Below are 18,443 nucleotides of genomic sequence, written 5' to 3' on the forward strand. Positions count from 1 at the left end.
AATTCTGCTAGGCGGCTCCGCGTATTGGTGACAATCATGTTTCCCCCCCGTCCCGTCCACGTTGATCCGCGGATCCCACAGCAAGCAACATCGAGGCCCCGTGCGTCCGGAGAAAACAAGGCGTCCGAGGTGCGAATGGCAAAGGTCGAGCACGGATGCCATCTGGAGTCTTCAGACTTTCAGCCGGCCAGCCCTGGGAGCGTAAGGCCACGCTTCAGCCTTTCTCTCTCCGACGAGCGTCATACGTGGGCAAAAAGTTCGGGCGAAAGCTGAACAGGCAACACCCTTTGTCGCAACGTCGCACATTGGTGGAGTATCACGCACACACAATTCTCATGGCCGCCTTGAAGAGGAATGGTGGCCTTTGATGGAGGTTAATCGCTGCCGCCGCCGTCGGCATGTGTTTATCATTTCCAGCTGAGCGCCTCTATGCATTGCCGACGGGAGAATCGATGATACCTTCATCCCATCTGATGTGCTTCGAAGTGCGAACCGGAGATGAAAAATCGAACAAGGCATCGGGGAGACAGAGGAATTGAAGGTTTGACGGTTGATGGAGGAAGAAGCAGCGGGATGTCAGAAGATGCCGCACCACAGTGCGACGAGCTGTGCCTCTGCCTGAGTCATTAGGCACGAAAGGGCTGGATATCCCAGAGGTACGTACAGTGTCACCAAAACATTGACTTATATAAGCACTGTACGTCAACGTCCTCCTCCGCCTCCCAGTCGCCTCCCCGTCGCCAGCATAACCCCGTCCTTCTGAATCCCGAAATGCCGGGCCCTTCATTCATCAACTGTCACAGAGCACAGCACACATTTTTCAAGATGGAGCACAAGGTTCGGAGAATTTTCTTCTTTATTACACATCGATCAACGAGTGTCTGGGGCGTGTCTTGGCTGCCCATCTCCCATGAATCTGTACCCAGCCTCAGGTAAAGTACCAAGGCGAACCCAAGCTCTCACCGGATATTCCGTCGCCAGAATACCAAATCCAGGAGGCGTGGTAGCTAATTATTGCACTGTTTCATAACACACTCAAATGCCTTTCCCAAATATGTGAACTGTAGAAATGGATATCTCTTTATGCCTGTAGAGAGAAGTAGAAACAAGAAGAAAAAATAAGGCCGCCGCTCAATGCATGCAAAGCCACAGTGTGTACATGGATACTCATGAAATGTTCCCCCTAGTTCCGCCTCATAAACATGACAATCGTGATATGCGTCTACTTGCGCCTCTGCGCGCCAGCTGCAGTGAGCTTCTGGTTGATGAAGTCGGCCATGTTGCCAGCCTGGTTGCCGTAGGACAGATGAGCCGGCAGAATGGTGAGGGTTCCTTTGCAGACGGCATCGCCCTGGGCGCAGATGATCTTGGTCTTGGACTTGGGGAAGTTGGGAATCTGAGCCTTGTCCTGGGTGTTCTGGGTGTCGCCGAACATGAAGGCCGCGACGATCTGGTCCTTCTGGGCCTGGGGCAAGTCCTCGACAGCGCGGTGAGTGACGGCGGCACCTTGGCTGTAGCCGCCGACGACCATCATGGAGTTGGGGCACTGGCTGTTGACTTCGCCAATGATCTTCTTCATCTCCGCAACACCAGCGGGGTCGGCGCCGCCAGGCAAGAAGTTAGTGGAGAGACCAGCGGCATAGTCGACTCCCTCAACGGCCACGCTCGAGAATTGACCCTTGACGTTGTTGGCGGTTTGAGGACCGCAAATGGTACCCATGTTGCCGATTTCGGTAGAGCCACGAGCAAAGACCATAATGACGTCTTTGCAACCGCCAGTCGAGAACTCCTTGGCGGTGGAACCGACACGGCCGCGCTGGCGGGCTTCGATATCGCGGGCCTCGATTTCAAGAATGTCACGCTCATCGAGCTCGGGCTCGGAAAGCGTGGGGAACGCAGCCGCGATAGACGCGAGGGCAAGAATGGCGGAGAACTTCATCGTGATGGATTTGAGAAAAGGTCGAAGAGAATGGCTCACAGAGCAGACTGAGATACAGCGTCGCGGAAGAGAATGACTGCCACCGGGGCTTGGAATGTAAGCGAGCTGAGTGCTGCGTGTTGTAGATGAGATGTGGTGATGATGATGATGATGAGATGAATAAAGTCATAGGGTCTGGCCGCAACCTTTATACAGAGAGTTTCTGCACGTCAACCCACGCCGTTGGGCTGTTGTTGAGATGACGATTAGTGCAAACCTCCGCCTCGGCCGTTGTTGGCGTTTCCACATCAAGTCACTTTCGTCCCATAGCTCCCAACGTCCGGGCCAGTCGCATCTCTCGAATCAACTCGAGTAAGCAAGAGACGTCCCCGAAGGTGTCCCTTGGCGTGTAAGATGCATCTGGGGTCGATGGGATCTCCTGAGGCGCAGGTCGAGGTGGACTGTCCAGATCGCAAGTCTGTCCGTTTTGGGAAACACGACTCCCTTCCCGGAGGAGCACGGTCGCAGGTCTCCAGGATGCGGCAGCCAAGCCATCGGGAAGACCACTCCACAACGCCATCCCGTTGGATTTCCCCTGGCTAGTGGCGCATCCAGCATGTAGCCTGATCGATGTCGTTTATCGGAGATCCAAAGGGCGGGAGGCAGGATCGAGTGGACCGAGGCATGGCTTGCTTGATTTCTCTTCGGTAGCCTAAATCCGATAAGGTCGAGAGCCCCTCATGCTTGATTCATTCGGGGAGGAGGACCGCCGTTTCGCAGATATTGTTTTAGAGAACGACCCAGCATCGACAAGGCTCGGGGACTAGGGGAATTGAATGTAGAACTCTATCATTCGGGCCTCATGCAGCCGAAGGCCTCGGATGGGCCTCGTACTATCCAACATAACGAACGACAAGAAGGTCAACATTCATCAGCTCAGGAATAAGAAAAGCATAAGTGAGATGTGACGTGCCGCTGTGGTTGCTGTCAGCACAACGTTCACGCAGCTAAGCGTAAAGCTTCTCGACTCCAGATGCCCAGAGAAAGCTAGAAAAGTAAAAGAAAGTACCTGCCCTCGTGACAGTGAACGCTAGATTGAGACTGACTAACATCAGGCTTCACGGGCTTCAGACCAGCCAGCTGTCAGTGACCCTCCCACACGATGTCTCTGCCACTGAGGGGAAACCAAAAAAGGAGAGAGAAAAGGGAAAGGGTGAGATCCATCAACCATGAGGTCCCCTGCCACGAGAACGGCGCTTGTCGATAAAAGTGTAGCTTGCGAACTTGACGGCGTCCGTTGTGGACCGCTTGAGTTGGGAGGAACAGGATACGTTCTAGAAGTTCCAACCTGAAACTTGAGATGACCGGATCGAAACGAGAAACTGATCACAAAGCAGACTCCTGAACAAGGATGAGCCCGAAGGTTTTTTGGCGATTCAGAGCCCGCGCTGCCCACTACCAGCGCTTCGTTCTGACAGGTAAGACTTCACGCTCTCATCCCGGGTCTGACGTCTGGTGTGGTGGGCTTCGGCCGGCTCGGGGAGGTCAAGTCAAATCCTCTTTTGGGCTGGAGAAGAAAGAAGGTCTCGCCGCTTGACACTTGTCAGAGGACCGAGCGTAATGTCAGACAACGGGATTCGGACGCGGGAAACGCAGAGTTCTGGACCCCGAGAGGGCAGACGAAATAAATAAAATGGAGATGGGCTGTTCTGGCTCATTGAAGGAATACCGACCGGACGGTGAGCAAAAGCAAGAAGATGTCAAAAACGTTTGCTTGCTCGGCCGTGGGTCAGTCAACGGTGCAGTCGCAGAGGAATGGAGATTAAACAAAATGAGAAAGATGTGAAATCCATCCGTCAAAGCACCCCGAATAAGAAAGACCTGCGAGAGGTTTTGAGACATGCTCCCTTGCGCCGATCCGACAGTTTGGTTGATTGATTCTTATCATAAATGGGAGGAGAGAGCAGAAATTCTACTGGATTCATGGGCGGTTCAGCTCCTCTGGTGCACCAATGAATCGACGGCGGCGATGCAGTGTTTATGGGCCGAGGTTGAGGTCTAACAGGTAAGGTTGATTCCCTGCCGATGTCAGGGGAAGATGAGACGTAACAGGCCTCAGAGGAGCTCCGTGCGCCGGGACGGAAGAACAAGCCAGGAACGACAGCGGGGACTCGACGGCGTGCAGTGGAGCCATCCGGATCCGGGCGGTCTAGAGCTGGTCCCGCTCGGCTCCGATACGGCATGACTTCAGGGTCACGTGTATAGACCGGAACGGTACAATATTACTTCCGGTAACCCCACTTGGGAATTAGAAGAAGGGAAGGAAAGAAGGACGGGAAGGGACCTGAGTGACGTCGGTCGGACCTTCTGCACCTGGGGACCCTGGATCTCCGGCAAAACTCTGGCCAAAAGTCGCCCGCTCTCTTTCCTGCTGTCAGTCACTCGTCGTACCTTAGCGTGTGAGCGTTCGAGCGTGCAGTTCCAGGCCCGCCACACCCCACGAATTGTGGGGATCTCTACCGTTGCACACCAACATTCTCAGCCTTCTCTCCGCCGTTACACGGCCAACCCACTGCTACCTTGGACTGCTGATCCCATTCCCGTGATAGCTCAGCAACACACCTCCCACCGATAACCTTCAAACACCTCCCATCTGCAGCCAGGGTCTTTGATCTGCTGATTCTCGATCTTTGCTTCCATTCTACACCGAGCCACGGCCCTCACAGCTCGACTAATCCCACCGCCACACCTGCATGTCAGCGACTGTTCCTCCCTCCGCCTTTTGCTGAGCTCGAGCCTCGCCTCTCCCAAACCGACGCCGAACCCCGCTGCTCGGCTTGACTAAAGCTCACCAAAAACGAACAACGATATTCCACGATATCTGTGGTGTATGTCTTCTACAGATCCCACAGATCACTCCTCCGGCCTCTCTGGCGCCCCCCAGAATGATACTGCCGCCGCCCAGGTGACGAGCGCCGAGACCGCGGGGTCCAAGGCTGAAACGGAGCTGCTCAAGCTTGACAACCATGTTGAAGACAAACAGCCCGTGCTGTCAGCAAAAGCAGCAGGCAAACAACAAGCGACCGATGATCTGATCGATTTTGGCGAAGACGCCCCGGTCACAACGACCACCACGAAAGATGACCCAAGCGTGGGCGATAAATCTCACAAGGACTCGCCCAAGATCGTGTCCAAACCTGCTCCCGTGACAATTCCGGAACCGATGACTTCGTCGATAGCGACCTTGAAGCCCACGAGTCCTCTCCCTGCCGAGACTGCCACACAGTTTCTTACTATCGAGTCCACTACATATGTCGATCCAACACCTCCAACCCCGAGAACATCCCAGCCTCCCTCTCGAACCCCCTCAAATGCCAAACGCCGACCTACCTCTGCATCCCCTACACGATCTGATGCCGGCTACGACGAGCGCAGATATGCAAGCGAAGATGAGCAAGAGAATGGGTCGCGATCCGAAATCCAGAGTATCATGGAGCAGTTTACTGGCGACGGTGGGGGTCCTGGAGCTGAAGAAGTCATGAGCCCAAGGCTGGAGATTGCTTCGCCTATGCTAGGTAGCCCTGGCATACAGCATCCACCTCGGAAGTCTAGCCTCGAGCCACTGGCACCCTCACTGTCACACCAAGTACAGGAGCTTCAGGGTCTAAGAATACAATCAGCCTCCCCAGCTAGCATGTTCTCCAAAGAAAGAGCACCTGATGACCAAGGGCCGCCAGTGCCTCCTAAAGACGGGCCACCGGCGACACCAGCGCGGTCCCACGATGATCGGCAGATGAGCATCGACTCCCAGATGTCTCCTGGTATGCCCGTACATAGGCCGCCACCCCCTGAACCCGAGCCAGAGCCGGCGCTGCCATTCGACTTCCATCGGTTCCTAGAACAACTACGAAACAAGAAGGCGGACCCAGTCGCTAGATACCTCAAGTCCTTTTTATCAGAGTTTGGAAAGCGACAGTGGATGGTACACGAGCAAGTCAAAATCATCAGTGACTTCCTCGCCTTCATTGCCAACAAGATGGCGCAATGTGAAGTGTGGCGAGACGTTTCCGACGCAGAGTTTGACAATGCTCGTGAAGGAATGGAGAAGCTGGTCATGAATAGGCTCTACACGCAGACATTCTCACCGGCGATTCCTCCTCCACAGCCTATACCTGGGGCGAAACCGAAAAGACGAGGCGGGGAGCGACCAATGGGGCCTGGCCGGCGTGGTCAACACCAAGAGGACGTGGAACGAGATGATATCTTGACACAAAAGATCAACATTTATGCCTGGCTTCGGGAGGAGCACCTTGACATACCGCCAGCCGGTGATAGCGGCAAGCGATTTTTGAAGCTCGCCCAACAAGGTACCTACTCGCCCAATCTCAACATAGCTCTGACCGCTGACTGTGCAAAGAAATCCTTAAGATCAAGTCATATCGAGCGCCGCGAGACAAGATCATTTGCGTATTGAACTGTTGCAAAGTTATCTTCGGTATGTCGCTATTCTTCATCATGTCGCTACTTTGGGGACTGATCTTTGATAGGCCTGCTCAAGCACTCAAAGTCGGACTCTTCAGCCGACTCGTTTATGCCCCTCCTCATCTATGTTGTCCTCCAAGCCAACCCTGAACATCTGGTGTCAAATGTTCAGTACATTTTGCGGTTCCGAAACCAGGAGAAGCTGGGTGGTGAAGCCGGATACTACCTTTCATCACTGGTAGGTCACATTGTGACTGTAACTACGCTACACAATGCTTACGTGACGTAGATGGGTGCCATTCAGTTTATCGAAAATATGGATCGGACAACCTTAACCATCACCGACGAAGAGTTCGAGAAGAACGTCGAAGCAGCGGTATCTGCGATCGCTGAAAAACACCGTCTTGACTCGCCCGCTGTTGCTCAAGAACCCGTCTTCTCGGAGAAGTCATCAACCGGGTACCAGACCGGGGAATCTTCGACGAGGCCTTCCCTAGACATCATGGGAGAGTCGTCCACACCCCGTCGATCGACGTCATCGAACGAAGGCGGAAAAGAATCAGACGACCAAGCTCCCATAACGGGGCTTCTTCGTTCCATACAGAAGCCTCTTAGCACAATCGGCCGCATGTTTTCGGATGAGCCGTCTCCTGCGCCGCCTGTACCTAGTAACGCATCAAGACCGACGTCGAGGCCGCGAGAATCCTCCGAGCGACTGTCGCCTAGGCCGAGCGCCGAGATATCACCCGATGGGCGGCCACCATCTTCCCGTCACCACTTGTCAGCGGAAGAAGCTGCAGCGAGGCAGGCAAGCGCCGAAGTTGCTGAAGCTCAGCGTTTGAGCAGGGTAGAGCACAATAACGTTGTCGAGACTCTGCAAGGGATGTTTCCCGATCTTGACAGGGAGATAATTTCGGACGTGGTACACCAGAAACAGGGAAGAGTCGGGCAAGCTGTCGATGCCTGCTTGGCCCTGTCCACTTGAGGATAAGGCATAGTTATCAATAAAGTTATCGCATCCTCTTGACGATCTAAGAACCGTTTCTCAGCCGGGTACATGAGTGACGTTGATTTTGCGCAGCACTTGCTTCCCACATCGATCAAGTTTTCACCGTTACACGAGTGGCTAGCTGAGCGCGAGGCTCCACGATTCAATTCACCTCTCAAAGAGCCCTGAAGGCGTCCCTGGGGGTCCGTGGCGTATCAGGTCCGGTCCGCACCGCACCAAGGGAGGGAAGCAAGGGGAATGGTGGCGTGTGGTATTGCTATGCGTGGGCTCACGTGGATTCAACCGTTGGAATGTGAGCAGGTTACACGGTCTGGACGGTTCATGTTACACCCGATCCTGCTACCCGGTTTGCTGGCACACGGTTTTTGCCAAGTATCAACATGCCGGTAGAGGCTACTTTGACCTGGAATACGAGCCGGCGGGTTTGTCAACAATTAGCTTCAAGCATCATTCAAAGGGAGCAAAGAGTCCGAGAAGACCCACCGTATTAACTCACTTTGGATGGCAGGCATCGTGAAAATGGAGCGAGCTATTCAGGGCTGAAGCGGTTTGGAACGCAGATTTGCTTGCCTCCTTGCCAATTTAGTCCAAGAAAGACTGAATCCTGGACCGAATTGCCCAGGATTCAGGGTCCAAGGTCTGATCGAGACACAGACTGGAACCTGGATTAGAATTAACGTCTCAACCGTTCACGATGAGGGCCTCTCCCGCAATTTTAATCCGCCGTGATCATCATTTCTCTTTATGCTTCCTCTCCGTGCCTTACCATCTCCCCCCCTCTCTGGTCGGCCCTCGACTCGGGCCTTGGGCGCGAGAGGCGTTCATATCGGATGATGTGCTAGACGCGTTTTGTTATGTAGTTCCATGCCAAGAACTGAACCGAGTTCGAAAGGACTCGGCCCAATTTGATGATGTTCCGAAGCAGCTGAGCCGGATTTCGATTCCATGTGATGCCATCTAGGTTACCACGGCCCGATCAAATACCTGGCCAGATCCTCCGGCTCCCTGGCGCCCCTCAGCTCAGGATCTCCTCTTCATGTCAAATCTTTTGCAAGTTACCGCCTGTTAATGGTACTCCAACTCAGGCATACCTAGCCACCCTCGCTTTCGCACCAGAGGGAGGGCACTGCTGTGAACCGTTGGTCTACTTTTACGACCTTCTGTTAATCATAACTGAGCATGCACATACCTAAGTTCGAGATCCTGGCCGCCGGCCTGGGACTCATATCACCCGTCGTTCACGCAGTAACACAGGCCTCACCACAGTACAACTTTATCTACGGCGCCTGCGGCAAGATCACGAACTTCGCTTCAGTCTTTCCCTATGTCACCTCTTACGAACAAGGCGATGTCATCGGCTGCCAGAGCGATTGCAGCTCCTACGGCTCTGCGTTCTCTGCTACAGGAAACGACGGAGGTCAGCAGTGCTGGTGTTCGGACCCTAACACCCCGAACAGCTCACCGAGTCCTCTTCTCGCATCGGTGCCAAACCCCAACGCCGCTCTTTGCAACGTTGCTTGCGTCAACAACAATACATACGCTTGTGGAGGAACTTATGGGAGCGATGTCATCTATAACGTCTATGGGGTTCGCCAATTTGCTTACCAGTCTACCACTACATCATCAACCTCCACCAGCACGTCCAGAACCTCGACATCGACGTCCTCTACTAGAACCACAACGACCACAACGACCAGCAGCAGCTCCACAAGGTCTACGACTACCTCTTCTTCGACGTCTTCCACGCGGACTTCGACTTCAACCACCACAAGTGCGGCACCAACCACAACCCTCCAACACAGAGCTCCTCGCTTCCGTTACAGCTACAGAGGGTGCGGTGCCATTAGTAACTTTGGTACTGTCGGAACAAACTACGTTTACGCGATTGGCAACACTACACAGTGCCAGCAGACCTGTAGTTCTTTCGGGTCAAACTTTGCTTTCATAGGCGGTTATCAACAGTGCTATTGTTCCACCCCGGGTCCGAGTTCTTCTCAGGATATCAATCCCATCTTCTCGACTGGACCCGATGATAACCTGTGCACGACATCCTGTTACTTTGATACTGGATACTCCTGTGGTGGTCCAAGTACTGGAACTGTCATCTACGAGGTGTTTGCAGTGAGGGCTCTCGGGGTCTCATCTTCGAGTTCGTCCTCGACCTCTACTACTTCAAGTTCATCGTCGACCTCAAGTACAACGACTACCACCAGCTCCTTCAGCTCCTCTTCTAGTTCGTCGTCGTTGTCGTCAAGTGGGAATTCGACCACTAGCACGACATCCAGTACCTCAACGTCCTCCAGCAGGTCATCAACGGCCACAAGTACGACTTCGTCATCGAGTAGCTCGTCCACGAGCTCCTCCTCCTCCTCATCTTCTTCCTCCCGCTCGTCGTCATCATCATCATCATCTACGCGTTCCTCGACAACTTCAACCAGCACAAGCTCGTCTTCTACTTCGTCGATCACCTCATCCCCTTCTTCAAGCCCCAGCAGCTCCAGAACGAGTACATATTCCAACTCGACGATCTCTTCAACTACATCCAGTTCAAGCTCTAGCAGTTCCACGACATCTTCCAGTTCTTCGAGGTCTTCGAGCACGACAAGCTCGTCAACCTCCTCGTCGAGTTCATCCATCACCCCCTCTCCTACGTCGTCTGCAACGAGTAGCAGTAGTTCAAGCAGCTCCAGCCCTTCTAGCACGTCGACCTCTATGAGTCCGTCATCGTCATCATCTTCGTCTAGCAGTACGACAAGCTCAAGCACTACAAGCAGCTCCAGCTCCAGCGCTGCGGTCCCATCAACCTCGCCTTTTTCAACCACAAGCTCCTCAAGTTCTACAAGCTCATCAAGTAGTTCAACAAGGTCTTCAACGTCATCAACGTCAACCTCTCTTACGGTGCCTTTCCCCTTCACAAACACATCCAGGATTGCTTCGACCACCTTCACCCCGGAACCTAGCCCAAGCACGAGCACAACGAGCACACCCGTGACTTTGCCCCCAGTACTGCCGTCTAGCTCCACCACGGTCATCACCTTGCCTTCAACCACCTTGACAAGCATTTCATCGCTGCCGCCATCGGTGACTCCCGCCATCTCTAGTTCGAGTGCATCAAGCTCGTCCACGACTGCCCCTTCAAGCTCCCGGTCCACGACGACATCGAGCTTCTCTTCATCCGCCCCGCCTTCCTCATCATCCACTCAATTGTCGACCTCCTCGTCTACGGTTTTGCCCAATTCACTTATCCCGGTTTCTTCGCCAACTTCCTCGACATCCCTATCCACACTCAGCTCGTCGTCAAGCTCACCAGCGAGTGCCTCAACCACCTCTCGGGCAACCTCATCTCCTGAATCATCCTCCCTGTCTATTACGCCTTCCAGCTCTCCGTCAAGCTCACCAGCCTCACCGGCGAGCTCTTCAGACCCTCAGACACCCAGCACCACGACGTTTCCCAGTACTATAACAACGACACCTACCATAACGAGCTCGAATCTCGTGTCCATTGCAACGACCGAGATCCTGCCAAACACGCCAGTGGTCTTCTCTATTGTGGTTGGAGGTGCTGGGGCCGCACCTCCTGGGTCTGACCCCACTACCACAGCTTAAAGTTGATTGCGTTTCATAGGCTACGTGCAAGTTTTAGTAATGATAATGTGTATGAAGTATTGATTTATCCGATCAAGAGATGGCTGGAGAGTCACGTAAGGGGGGCCAATTTCAAGGCTTTGACAACTATTACATGTCGAGAATTGAGACCAGCTCAATTCTTTGGCTTTGCCTAGTACCTTTTGCCCAAACCTAATACAAGGCTTCGATGTTTTGGATCACAATCTAGAAAGCTTCTGAACTTTCAACAAATCTTCCTCATCCGTAACTCGATTCTCCTTAGCCCACTTCTTCTCCATCTCCGACCCCGTCTCAGGCGGCACAAGCCCATTAATCCTCCACAACTCCCTCCTCGCCTCATAAATCCCAGACTCCCATTCGATCCCTTTTGGCTTCAAGATGGGCCTCAGTATATCATCCAGAGCTTTGAAGAAGAAAGCCTCGACCTGCGGGGTATCGAAGCCGCGCGCAATGTGGTAGATGGAGACGGTCGTCAAGGCCTTGGGCGTCTCGCCGCCGGCGTACATGTTTTCGGGGTTGAGCTCGATGAAGTGCGTGTGGCAGTAGAATCCGGGTAGACCGACGCTGGTGTAGAGTTTGGTCATGCCCTCGGCGATTTGTTTCTTTTCGGCGGTGGTGAAGATGCCGGTGTTGCAGTTGAAGACCCATTTAGGCATTTTGAATCGTTTTTGTTGATTTGATTGATAAGATGCTGACGATGATTAACATATGTATGGTTGGCGGCGAACTATATTTGTATTTATTATACATTAATCAACACAAATAGTCTTCTTGATATTCAGACTGGCGAGGCGCCGGCCGGCTTTCGCTATTACCGGCCGATGCGGGATAACACCGCTCCAGAACGGGATCCGTGCATGCCACGACTGCGAGGCCGATGTATATCAGTAATCAGAGCTTCCGAACCAGCGTCGATCAAGAGATGGTGCTTTGAAACGTCACACCGATGTGCCCTCGCAATGCAAACCCCGCAATCAGGTGTCAATGCTCTACTCGTCTTCGATCATTACGCCAAACAGGATCTATGAACACCGAGGTTCGCGACATTAGTTGATGCTGGATCACAAATACATGGCAAGGAGCAGATATTGGAGACGCGCTGGTGATGCTTTCGGAATTCTCCTGAGTTGCAAACACACATCAACGGTATAGTACTTGCTGCTCTTACGTCGGTAAATTGACCAGAAACCTTTACGCAAATGGCGTACGAATTATCGCGCTATCCAGCTCAAGATGGTGCCACTCTACTGTCGCATTTCATTCTTCCGGTGGCATAGCGACGGACATTCACTCTCAAAACGTAAAATTGGCACATTACGACATATCAATCAATCATCGTTGACGCATTTAGAATGTAACGGCAACCGTCACTGAATTGTTATCATTCCCTCGTGCACCTCATCCTAAATACGTGACTCCCTTGGAACCTGGAAGGCACCCATGGCACTCAAACGCGCGGCTCCCGGGTTGAATCTCTCGGGATACATCTTCAATATCTCCACAAACAGCTCCTTCTCAGTCTTAGGGTTCTTTTCGAGGATCTTTCCAAAGTCCTGTATATACTTCTTGGTCGCAGCAAGGTGCCAGATTCCGTCAGTCTCACCCGCCATCTTGTGACCAGCCACAACATAAGCAGGATCAAGTGCCTCAACGATTTCGACTGCTCTGATCCATTCCTCGCGCTTGGCTTTCGTGTTGGCTTCCATCAACATCTGGTGGCACTGCCCATAGACTACATCACCGCAGACGGCGAGTCTAAGGTCGGGGACCCAGAGAACGGTTGAGTCATAGGTGTCAGTATGGCCACACTCAATAGCTTTGAACTCCCACCGGTTTTCGAGCTTGAAGGTTCCACCACTCTTTGGGGACAGAGGCTGTGCGAGAGTGAAGGGGCGGTAGATCTGGCCTGGGAAGCGGGCCTCCCACATTTGACTGAAGACTTCATCTTCAATCTGCTGCTCCATGTGTTTGATGGTTCCCACCGTAGCGACGGGGACGGCTTCCGGGAAGCGCTTCAGCAGGAGAGGTATGCCGAACCAGTGATCTCCGTGGCCGTGGGTGATGTAGATGTATGAGAGCTTCCGCTTTGGTGCAATGTTCTCGATCCAGGCAATGAGTTCCTCTGTCTGCTTGATAGTGATGGGCGTGTCTACCAAGACAGCTTCGTTTGCCGAGTAGATGAGGGTGCATGAGATTGGGGACCATGTTGCGGTTGCGTTCGAGCCAGGAACTTTGCTGGGAATCGGCGGTGCGACGTAGACGGCGGATCTCAGCTCGGCCATTTCTATATGACTCGGGTTGTTGTAGCAGAATGATGGGTGAGATCACAGCAATGCGAGTGGCTTCTGCGCAGTAGTTCTATATATCACAGTGGTTTAACTGACTATTTTAATCGAATGACGGAAGCCAGCCCCAAAGCCGATCGGCCTTTTGAAGACAGCCATCACGCTAACCGAGGATCGAGGCATACTGCATGTTGATTAATCGTTTTTTCAAGCTGAGTGCAGCAGTGTAGATCAGATGGATGATCTAGTGAAGTAACTCTGGAAAAGTCGTCAGCTTTTTTTAGCGACCAAGAGTCAAAGCGGGGTTGATTATGTGAGGGATTAGAGCACTGCAAGCAAGCTCCCATCTTGACAAGCCGCACTGACATAGTTCCTCAAAGGGAGGATCAAAGGCAACTCAGCACATATGTGCAAAGGAATTCCTATTCCAAGTTCTGGTGGATAGTCGATAATACCGAAACCCGTTCTACCAAAATGGGTTGGGAATCGGATTCTGAGACCGACGACCCCGCCAAACGCCACTTCTCCAGGTTGTAACATTTGAGACGGGCACAAGGGAGCTAGAAGCCGAGCTAGATAAGACACTGTAGCCTGAGAAAACATGAGGTTACCTGTAGCACTGCTGAGTTTGATGTCAATTATCTTTGAAGTGTTACTATCTTCACCGCGATATCCTGTAGAAACATGTAAATGGCCAAGCACTTTTCTTCGGGACAATTCAGCACATCATGAAGTCAAACTAATAATAATGCAGCGGTGGGACTGTGCGATCACTGAGAGCCAATGCTCTCGCACAACAACAGCACATGACTGATCACTGTGTTGACTCCTGTCTAGGTGCTAAAGGCTCTATATGCAAGACCTGAGCTTTCGACTTTGAGAAGTTTTATGTTTATGGAATGCATTCAACTTTCATAAGGCGGATCACATGTACATTTACCCAACTATCGATTGAGAAATGTAATAACAATTGCACGTACAAGCTGTTGTGGTAGAAATATGCACTTCAATACTCCGAGAGAGTGCATGTACGAGAGCTGCCACTCAGCAAACATAAGCCAACCATCCGACTTCCTGGCAGTACCTTAGCTTTTGAACCGTGTCTGAAAATGGCTTCGCTGAAATGGACAGTCCATCTCCGCTTTCGATTCGACCGTTATGACAGCTCTCTCCATTCTTGCTGGCGTCTGACTCGTACATCTGAAGCGTAGGGGTAGCCGAGTTTCGTAAGACAACCAGGGATTCACAAGGTTTTAATAATGCTAAACAATTGCATTGAGCAAACGTGAGCAATGTCGTATCTACTGATTTCCAGATGTCAACGATGATAATGTAAGACCGCGCGAAAAAACCCGTATCCCATAGATTCGACCCCTGCGTGGCCTTCGCAAGGGGTCCGGGTCACCTCGAAGCCGACCAGCGGCCGGGATACCGTTCAAGGGGGGCGGACGGGCCCCAGATGAGGTCACTAACAAAATAACCTTAATGCTTAACCCAAACTATGCCTCTGTCACCTCCAATTTCTCCAACCTAACCTCTTTTGACTGCTAACCACCACGACAACTTCCCCTTGTCAGTCTTTCGAAACTTCGGAACCATCCCAAGGCATCATCCTGTTGCCCTGGTTTGGTCCATCAGCTAGGCTTCCAAGTGGAATCTCACCTGATTTTGTTTCGCACAGCCCAATTTTTATGTCTGCTCGCGATCTCCAATTGTGGCTCTTACAGGGGCTTAATCTTGGCGGGGGTTTCGCATCGCCTAACCTGGAGAATTCAACTAGCCCATCACACGCACTAGGAGCTTGGGACTCGCAAGCTTGGTGAGCTTTCCACCAACGTTGCAATGTAGTGAACCATGCTTCCCGATCATCCATGAACGCCACCACCCACGTTCGTCTCGTCCTCGGAAAGCCTGAGGATATAGCTGCTGACGTGTGTCAGGTTCCGTTCGTGGGGGTGGATGTCTGTGGAGAAGAAAACATTCCCGTATGGCTTCAGGCGATACCAGACTTCACCCTTCAGAACCGCAAAGAAAGAAGAAAGTTGTGCGGCGACCCAGGGGATTTAACAACTTTTGCTACCTGGTTGTCAATGTGTCCATCATGGCATGAACACCAAGAGCCTTGGCCAACCAACATTCTATCACGGTGATCTCTTGGGAAGAATGATTATCGCGATCGACTTGCCATTGTAGAACCTACTGCCTTGGAAGCCGTTTGCAGAGCCACGATCATCCGACGATTCTCAGTTTCATCTTTTCAGCTCAGCCATGAGGAGAACTAGGAGATTTCGTGCTCACGAACGGCAGCATATGATTCCGGACAAGAACTTCTGATCTTAAGGGGTCAACAAAGGCGAGGAAAGCTACCCCCTGTGCCCCCAAGCATACCAAGCCTCCCGTGCATCCGGGCCAAGCCTCGCGACTGCCTGTGCCCTGGTGTTCTTCAACCTCACTTGCTCGTCAGGTTCAGCCCTGGCTATACTCCCCTGCGAGAGCCGCAAACCTAAAACAGAGCGTCCCTAGTTTTTCATCCCTTCTTGCGGATCCGTACCATCACTCTTCGGATGGCAGAGCGACATTTGATCCCATCTTGGGTGGTAAGACATACGCAGCTGACTTGTTAGTCCAACTTGTACCCGATCTTGAATAACACGCTCACCGCTGCCAGGTTGAGTCCAACATCACCATGGACACCATCGAGCACCGCGTCGTCTCTTACACATCCGCCTAGGGCCCTCGTCACAGCACTCCACGAATGACGATACCTCGCGCGACTCCTTCACACCAAGCTCCAACAGTCCCATGCCCAGACCTGACCTAGATCCAGAAAGACGTGCCATCACAACAACCCGTGCATCCGAGATTCCGTGCACCGGATGCTGCGAGCAGCGGGCCATGTTCATCAGCCAAGGCGACGATGAACCAGACCCCTCCTGATATAATGACTTTTCCCCCTTCCATTCTTGGTCTGCAGTGATCAGCAGGACTGTCACCACCTCTTCCATTCACCCGCGCGCCCGTCTTCATTCGTTTCTCGGTAGCCATCTCGTGATTTCATCACTTGGCTACATTTTGTTTACTTCGATTCATTTCATCCAGAGACCGGTATCTCGACTTCGTTCAGACCTCATACGTTCCTTTATTCCTTCTTGTGTCTTTCTTTCTTTGCTCAATAACGACAATCAGCTCAAGTCTTATTCAAACAGTCCTTACTACTCGACGAAGACACGATGCTCACACGATACGGAGTCATCTCATGGCTCGCCCTGTCGACTATGGCAGCCGCCAACCCTCCGCCAGCGCCTCCAGCCCAGCAGCAATGCGAGCCCAAGACCGAGACGATTGTGCACACCGTCCACGAGACCGTTCATGTTCCTACAACAATTCACAAGACGGTACACGTCACGCTACCGGGAGAAGTGAAGACAGTCCACGTTCCCGTCCCGACGACGATACACCAAATCGAGACTATCCACGAAAAGATACCCGTACACGTCACGGTTCATGTTCCGACAACAATCAAAGAGACCGTACATATTACTCAGCCCCCACAGGTGGTGAAGGAGACAATACACATCACAGAAACGAAGAAGGAGGTCCAAACTCTTCCTCCTCAGGTGGTCAAGGAGACCGTCCACATCACTCAGCCTCCTCAAACTGTGAAGGAGACAATCCATGTTACCCTTCCCCCTCAGACAATCCATGTCACTCAGCCTCCTCAGGTGATTAAAGAGACTGTTCACGTAACTCAACCTCCTCAAGTCATCAAGGAGACGATACACGTCACCCAGCCTCCCCAGGTGATTAAAGAGACTATTCACGTCACTCAACCTCCGCAGGTGGTGAAAGAGACGATACACGTTACTTTACCTCCTCTGCCTCCTCAGACAATCCACGTCACTCAGCCACCGCAAATCATCAGGGAGACGGTGCACATCACTCAACCTCCTCAAATCATCAGGGAGACTCTTCCACCTCAAATCATCAAGGAGACTTTGCCACCTCAGATTGTCAAGGAAACCGTTCACGTCACTCTGCCTCCTGTCCGGGAGACGGTCCATGTCACCTTGCCTCCTCAAGTGGTCAAGGAGACTATACATATCACCCAACCACCTCAGGTTATCAAGGAGACGGTTCACGTCACGCAGCCTCCCCAGATAATTAAGGAGACTCTGCCGCCTCTGCCGCCTCAAATCGTCAAAGAAACCGTACATGTCACTTTGCCTCCAGTCAAGGAGACTATACACGTTACCTTGCCTCCTCAGATAATCCACCAAACCTTGCCGCCTCAGGTCGTCAAGGAGACGGTACATGTCACCCTTCCTCCGCAGGTGGTCAAGGAAACAGTTCATGTCACTTTGCCTCCCCACGTTGTCAAGGAAACAATCCACGTTACGCAGCCTCCTCACATCATCAAGGAGACGGTTCATGTTCCTCAGCCTGCGCAGACGGTACACAGAACACAACCTCCCCAAGTCATCCATCAAACGGTCCATGTCACCCAGACGGTCAGCCACTGCGCAACAACAATCGCAGCGCCAGTCTTGGGCCATCAACCCTCCCCACCTCCGGCAGTGCATCCCTCAGCGGCACCAGCAGTACCGCCGGTTCATGAAGCTCCCCCGCCGGCCCACACCATGGCTCCTCCGGTACATACACCTCCACCGGCCGCGCACCCTGCCCCGGTAGCCCCGCCGGTTCACCCAGCGCCGCCAGCCGAGGCAATGCCCGTTCATACGCCTCCTGCTGAGGCCATGCCGGTACATGCACCTGCCGCTGCCCCTCTCGTTCACGAAGCCCCGGCAGTTGCTCCTCCAGCCCACGTGGCGCCTCCCACTGAGGCTGCGCCCCCTGCTCATCAGGTCCCTCCCATTGGGTTCACACCAATCAACCCTCCAGCAGAGGCGCCAGCGGCACCAGTCGAACCAGTAGCTCCACCGGCACACCCTATGAAGATGAGATTCATGGCTCGGAGATAATCATGGTCAATGGATCATCAGATGGAGGGAGACTGACTTTGGAAGTGGGGATAAAGATCCCATCCAACGTAGATTCTAGAATAATGTGCGCGTATAACTTTCTTACATGTAATCTAAATACTAGATGGTAGCTATGATGCTGG

The 18,443-nt window shown here is 52.7% G+C and overlaps 6 protein-coding genes across 6 annotated transcripts; 3 read left to right on the forward strand and 3 right to left on the reverse strand.

Annotated features, from left to right (window-relative positions):
* Positions 1-1,222: 1,222 nt before the first annotated feature.
* On the reverse strand, positions 1,223-1,939 carry CABS01_02626 (cutinase; the record flags this gene model as incomplete). Its single annotated transcript, XM_060536004.1, has 1 exon — positions 1,223-1,939. One exon carries the CDS (start codon positions 1,937-1,939, stop codon positions 1,223-1,225), a length of 717 nt encoding a protein of 238 aa, XP_060393916.1.
* Positions 1,940-4,808: 2,869 nt separating this feature from the next.
* CABS01_02627 (uncharacterized protein) lies at positions 4,809-7,385 on the forward strand (the record flags this gene model as incomplete). The annotated part of the gene is made up of 4 exons (XM_060536005.1): positions 4,809-6,285; positions 6,336-6,413; positions 6,466-6,638; positions 6,690-7,385. The coding sequence occupies 4 exons, from the start codon at positions 4,809-4,811 to the stop codon at positions 7,383-7,385; spliced, it is 2,424 nt and encodes an 807-aa protein (XP_060393917.1).
* Positions 7,386-8,588: 1,203 nt separating this feature from the next.
* On the forward strand, positions 8,589-9,256 carry CABS01_02628 (uncharacterized protein; the record flags this gene model as incomplete). The annotated part of the gene is made up of 2 exons (XM_060536006.1): positions 8,589-8,996; positions 9,083-9,256. 2 exons carry the CDS (start codon positions 8,589-8,591, stop codon positions 9,254-9,256), a joined length of 582 nt encoding a protein of 193 aa, XP_060393918.1.
* Positions 9,257-9,514: 258 nt separating this feature from the next.
* Positions 9,515-11,692, reverse strand: CABS01_02629 (uncharacterized protein; the record flags this gene model as incomplete). Its single annotated transcript, XM_060536007.1, has 4 exons — positions 9,515-10,593; positions 10,651-10,822; positions 10,886-10,928; positions 11,304-11,692. 4 exons carry the CDS (start codon positions 11,690-11,692, stop codon positions 9,515-9,517), a joined length of 1,683 nt encoding a protein of 560 aa, XP_060393919.1.
* Positions 11,693-12,439: 747 nt separating this feature from the next.
* On the reverse strand, positions 12,440-13,318 carry CABS01_02630 (Zn-dependent hydrolase; the record flags this gene model as incomplete). Its single annotated transcript, XM_060536008.1, has 1 exon — positions 12,440-13,318. The coding sequence occupies one exon, from the start codon at positions 13,316-13,318 to the stop codon at positions 12,440-12,442; it is 879 nt and encodes a 292-aa protein (XP_060393920.1).
* A 3,233-nt stretch (positions 13,319-16,551) lies between these two features.
* On the forward strand, positions 16,552-18,300 carry CABS01_02631 (uncharacterized protein; the record flags this gene model as incomplete). Its single annotated transcript, XM_060536009.1, has 1 exon — positions 16,552-18,300. One exon carries the CDS (start codon positions 16,552-16,554, stop codon positions 18,298-18,300), a length of 1,749 nt encoding a protein of 582 aa, XP_060393921.1.
* Positions 18,301-18,443: the final 143 nt, after the last annotated feature.

The sequence above is a fragment of the Colletotrichum abscissum genome (assembly GCF_030869225.1).
Source record: "Colletotrichum abscissum strain IMI 504890 chromosome Unknown Scaffold_5.1, whole genome shotgun sequence".
NCBI lineage: Eukaryota > Fungi > Ascomycota > Sordariomycetes > Glomerellales > Glomerellaceae > Colletotrichum > Colletotrichum abscissum.